This window comes from Canis lupus, chromosome 10, assembly GCF_011100685.1.
Source record: "Canis lupus familiaris isolate Mischka breed German Shepherd chromosome 10, alternate assembly UU_Cfam_GSD_1.0, whole genome shotgun sequence".
Classification (NCBI taxonomy): Eukaryota; Metazoa; Chordata; class Mammalia; order Carnivora; family Canidae; genus Canis; species Canis lupus.
Genome location: NC_049231.1, coordinates 28,325,811 through 28,331,683, shown reverse-complemented (window position 1 = coordinate 28,331,683; position 5,873 = coordinate 28,325,811). Strand labels below are relative to the sequence as shown.

Sequence of the window (5,873 nt, the reverse complement as noted above, 5' to 3'; positions counted from 1 at the left end):
AAATTAGATAAGAGGGCCTTGGGCGGGCCCAAGCGGTAAGGGGCCCTGGAGCTGGCCTGAGGGGCTTCCCTGGAAGATCCACCTCCTCTCAGGGCCAGGAACTCAGAGCCCCAGCACTGACCAAATGGGCCACAAGGGCCAGGAGGTTATTGGGTTGTTCAGCAGTTGAGGCCCGAGGCCCAGAGGGGAGGAAGAGCTGGTCAAGGCCTTGCAGCAGGTGGGGGGGAGCTGCTGTGGGGCCCCAGAAGCTTGCACCCCTCCCCACACAGGGGAAGACTCTCTTCTTCTTGGGGCCCCAGCCTCTCTCCTGTGAACCTGACTCCGTCTCTCCAAGGACCAAGGTTCAGGCCAGTCTGCCAGGATGCTCTGTCCTGGAGGGGGAAGGCCAGTCAGCACCTGTCCCCTGAACCTGGACCCCGCTCAGGAAGGTCAGCCAGCAGCAATGCCCCTCCAGACTTCTCATCCAATAGAGCTTGTCCTGGCTGATTCCTCCCATCCCTGAGTCAGAGAAGAGAATGCAAGGTCCAGAGAAAGAAAGGGGCCCAGGCCAGGCCACACAGCGAGCCTCGGCAGCTATGGGATCGGAGCCCAGGCCTCCAAATATCGGGGGGCCTCTGACACCATGGGCGGCATGCCCCAGGCACACCCACAGCTTCTGCCCCTCCGTGGGCCACGCTGGGCCTCCCTCCGCAGGCCCCTACAGATAGCTGATGTGCAGCGCGCCTGGCTTGTCTGCAGCCGAGGCCTCTAGGGGTAGGGGCTGCTTGTCCTTGCTGGCCTTCCCGCTGGGCGGCCGCTCCTGCCCGCTGGTGCCAGGCTGGGTGATGAGGCTGACCCGGCCGTTCATCCCCTTCCCCTCCCCCTGCTTCCCGGCCCCGTCCTCCCCCTCCCGGTCCTCCCCCTCCCGGTCTTCCCCCTGCTCCTCCACCGTCTTCTCTGGAGGTCCTCCGGCGGGCTCCTGGCTGCGCACGCGGCGGGAGGGCCGTAGCAGGACCCGGCGGAAGCCCTGCTTGAAGCGGTAGGAGAGGAAGCCGTAGAGGATGGGGTTGGCGCAGCTGTTGGCGTAGGGCAGTGCCACCACCAGGAAGTAGAGGCCGAAGAAGGCCGGCTCCTCGGGCAGCGGGCACACCACGTTGACGATGTTGAGCACGTAGAAGGGCATCCAGCAGAGGACGAAGAGCGCCACCACGGCCACCACCATGCGCGTGACCTTGCGCTCCGAGTGCCGCCGCCGCTGGCACGAGGGCGCCCGCACCCGCCGCCCCGCCGAGCGCACCTTGACCACGATGAGCAGGTAGCAGAGGCAGATGACCAGCAGCGGCCCGAAGAAGCCCAGCGCGGCCGTGTAGATGATGAAGCCCGCCCGCCAGGCTGCCGCCGGCTCGGGCCACTGCATGTGGCAGGTGCTCATGCCGTGGGGCACCCCCGAGAAGACCACCACGGGCAGCACCACCACGGCCGAGGCCACCCACACAGCCACGCTCACCGTGCGGGCCACGGGCGCCGTGCGCCAGCGGGCCGAGCGGGTGGGATGCACCACTGCTAGGTAGCGGTCCACGCTCATGACCGTGAGGCAGAAGATGCTGGTGAACTGGTTGATGCCATCCACGGCCATGACCAGGCGGCACATGAGGGAGCCAAAGGGCCAGTAGGACAGGGCGTTCTGGGCAGCCAGGAAGGGCAGCCCCAGCATGAAGAGCTCGTCGGCCAGTGCCAGGTTGAGGATGTAGACGTTGGTGACCGACGGGCTGGCCGTGTGCCGCAGGACCACGTAGATGACCAGTGAGTTGCCCAGCAGGCCCACCACGCACACCACCAGGTAGACCAGGGGGATCAGAACACCGCTGACGGCCAGCCCTGCCACACTCGGGGCTGCCGACACATTTCCCACGGTGGCATCCAGGGGCCAGGCCGAGGAGGTGTTCCCGGGCTCCAGGGTTGTGGGCACCGATGCAGGATAGCCAAGGGTATCCATGGCCGAGGGGAGAGTGGTCAGCAGTCAGCTATTGGCCTGGAGGAGGAAGGACACAGCCACGTCATGGTGGATGATGGCTTTCTCCGCAATGCTCTCCCCATCGCACTGACCTTGGAGACTTAGAGCATGCCCGGCCAGCGTTTGACACACACCAGCTCTTTTACTCTGCCTAGGCCAGCAAGGTATGCCCACTTCTCAGATGAGGAGGCTGAGTCTCGGAGAGGTGAAGCGTGTCATGTAGCTAGGGTGTGGCGTGGGACGCAGGCCTGCCGGGCTCCCGAGGGCAGCGACCTTCACCGGCTTGCACACCTCAGCATCTCCTTCACCCGTGCACCTGTGAGCACTCCACAAATGTCTACTAGAGGAGTGAATGGGTCGTTCAATCGGCCCATGGCAACATATGCCCTTCCTGTTCTTTCTCAAACGTCTTTGACACCAATGTGTCTTACGTCACAAGTCAATGAAATCATATTGTTTCACAGAGCGATACCTGCCTTTTTGCATAGAATGCCCCCCGCTGGCAGGACCCCAAGTGGATCACCCACTCTGAGAGACTGAATGTGTTCCTCTCCCTGCTCCAAAATTCATACATTAAAATCCTAACTCCTAGAGAAGATATTAGGAGGTTGGGGGGGGGCCCTTTGGGAGGTGCTTAGGTCTTCAGGGTAGAGCCCTCCTGAATGAGATCAGGCTTCTTATAAAAGACCCCGGAGAGCTGCCTCACTCTTGCCATGTGAGGACACAGCAAGATGACTATGAACGAGGAAGCAGGTATCACCAGACTCTGAATCTGCCAGCACCCTGACCTTGGACATTCAGCCTCCAGAACTTGGAGAAATAAATGTTGTTTATAAGCCCCCTCCTCTGGTTGCAGTATTCTGTTACAGCAGCCCCGAACCGACTAAGGCAGCCACCAGCAGCCCTCACGTTGGGAAACCAGCAGCTGCATATCACAGGTCTTTAACCTTGAATCTGAGTCTCCAGATGAACTGCACAGGATCCATGAACACCCAAAACTGGTGCACACTAATGCATCCTTGCCTTTTTCTGGGTAGAGCCCAGAGGTTTTATCAGGTTCCTCAGATTCTGAATGCAGTTAAGAGCCACAGGCACATCAATGTCCCCTCTCCTGGGAGTCAGAGTGCTTGGGCACCTGCTAAGCCTAGCCCATCCCCTGGGGCCCCCAAAGAGGCCCTGCCTGGGATGGCCAGCTGTGAAGCTGGGGGTGGGCGCGTGGGGCCCCTTCTCACCCCGTGGTGAGGAACTCACAGCACACTGGGGTAAGTGCAAGAGAAGCCACCTCACCCTCCACACTGGTGGGGCAGGCTTCCTAGAGAAGGGGACATTTCAGATGGGTCTTGAGGCACGAATAAGAGTTTGCCCAGCGGCACAGTGGGAACCAGCATGCCCTTTCTTCTCATGCTTCCTGCATATTCTAAGGAGCTAGGACTCTTCCCCACTCCCCAGCTAGACCAGCTCCCCTTACATGGGGAGACACGCTCTCAGCTTTGAACCATCTTCTGGTCCCTTCACACAGCACAGGCTCTGCATCAGTGTTTGAGGCACTGAATGAATCAGAGGAGCCCGGAGTGGACAATTCTCAATGCAAAGGGGGGATGAATTGCTGACAAAGGAAATTCAAGCCCTGCTCAGAAAGGCCGCCCACCTCAGAACTTGGAGCCTCCCTCAGCAGGACTTCCTGGCTCTCAGGAGGCCCTCTCCCCATCTCTCCTTTCTGATGACCTCCCCCCATCCCTCGGCTCCTGTCTGGCCCCTGCCTCTACCTACAACAAACCCTGAGAGAGAAGGAAAGCCTCTGATGTCCCCACTCTGAGCCCACACGGAGCCTGGATCACCTCCAGTGGGACCTGCCACCTGCACTGCCCTATGCAGATGTGATTTTTAAGATGCAAAGCTTCTGGAAAGGGGAGGCACCCCAACTTGGAGCAAACGCCTCTGGGTGGGTAGGCATGCCTGTTGCCCCTGCTCGAGGACCCTGGCTTTATAAAGGTCTGAGCACCAGGCCGGGCAATGCAGAGAATAGGCAAAGAATCGCTTGGCTGTGGCTCCCCGTTTTGATACCTCAGGCTGTCTGGCCTCAGAGCACCCCTCCCTGCTCCTCCAACCCCAGGGCAGGAGCCCCTAACCTGTCATCACCCTGGGATCTCATCTGCTCTCCTGAGCCTGGGACAGTGGACACAGGGCTCACAGGATCCTAACAGGTCTGCCGGCTTTTTGTCACCCACCCCAGCTGCCAGGTTCCAGGCTAAGCTGGCAACATGCAGCATTCTATGGGGTCTTGTAGGAGAGGGACTAGCGTTGTCCCCACCATTAGACAGGGCACACAGGTGAGGCCACACAGCCCTGGACACACAGCTAGGAAGGGGCAGACCTGGGCGAACCCTTCGGGTCATCCTCCAACACACGCACCACCTCCATTTCACAGACTGAGTCTGGGCCCTGGGGAGGCACCCAGCCGGCATTCTACTCTCCCACCAGCCTATGCAGAGCTCCCCTCCCTGCTCTCCAGGTTCTTGGACTATTCAGGGACTCAAACACTTGGAATCTCAGGGTCCTAAAAATAGAATTTTAGATACTTAGAACTGAGGTGTGGAGTCATAGATTGTTAGACTCCATGTCCTTGAATCAGAATGTCAGAACTCCTGAATGCCAGCATCAGCCCTCTTCCACCTGGATTTGTGGGATCTGAGACCTTGGAGATCTTTCTGGCTTCCTTAGCCCGAGAGCCCTACGTCACCCATCTGTCCACCTTGCTGCCCTGCGCACATCCTCTTTACAGCATCCCCGTGGGGCAGCCAATCACAGCCCAGGGCTGGAGGAGGCAGGAAAGTGCTCTCTTCTGAGAGAGCAGGGAGCTGGGCAAACCTAATTTCCAGGCTGCAGGGACAGATGCCCCCAGGGAAGCCTGGAGGTGAGCTCTGAGGACAGCCCCCCTCCTGCTCAGGGACACGCGTGCACAGCCCCCCCCCACACACACACACATGCACACATGCTAACACACACAACCCTGGCGGGAACACAGCACAGCCAGCCAGGCCCTGCCTTTGTGCTGGGGACTCTCTGCCTCCACCCTCATCTGGGCGCATCTTCCCTGTCAAAGTTTAATAGGCCGGGTGCCAGGAGCAGGAAAATTATAGCTTTCTGCGGGCATAAGCCAACCTGCAATTTAAGGGCCGCCTTTTCTTTTAAGGAGCTGGAGTCCTGTGCATGATCTAGTTCATCCTCAGGGAGGAGGGATTTTTTTCTCCCTGCCTGGTTTATCTTTGGCACCAGCTTGCCTGAAAGCTGGGGGTGGACTCTTCAGAGGACTGTTTGAGAGGGGACAGAGGCCCAGAGAGGACGAGTGGCTGCCCTGAGCCACACAGCAATTCAGGACAGCCCCTCAAAGATGCCAAACACCTCAATCCACTTTCCTTTTTTCTGCTCCCATTCACTTACCCTCTTGAATCCTGGCTCTGGGTTGCAGGGACCCTAAGCTATTTATTACTTTAGCCTCAGGACCTGGCACAGCACCCCGCACTGGGAAACGTGAACAGACCAAGCAGTTCAGCAAGTAGAGCTCGGAGCAAGATGGGGCATTGCTCCTGGGCCCAGGGCTCAGGCCCCCATTGTGAGATCTTCACAAAGCCCAGGAGGGAGGATTTTTAAAGAGGAGGAAACTGAGACTCAGAGAAGTTCAGTAACTTACACAAGGTCACCTAGCTGGTGCGTGGGACACCAGAATTACCACCCAGTTCTGTCTACTTCTAAACCATCAGTACCTGCGGGTCCTGCCGGCTTCCCCTGAGGGCTGAGAGGAATCCAGGACTGGGGCCTGGACGGCCCTAAAGGCTACAGGCTGCTGCCCCTGGGCAACTGCATTCTGCTTGCTGTCTGT

The 5,873-nt window shown here is 59.2% G+C and overlaps 1 protein-coding gene across 1 annotated transcript; it reads right to left on the bottom strand.

Moving 5' to 3' along the window:
* Window positions 1-697: 697 nt before the first annotated feature.
* SSTR3 (somatostatin receptor 3) lies at window positions 698-1,975 on the bottom strand. The gene is given in 1 exon segment (NM_001025620.1): window positions 698-1,975. A coding segment is annotated over 1 exon segment (1,278 nt).
* Between the last annotated feature and the right edge of the window lie 3,898 nt (window positions 1,976-5,873).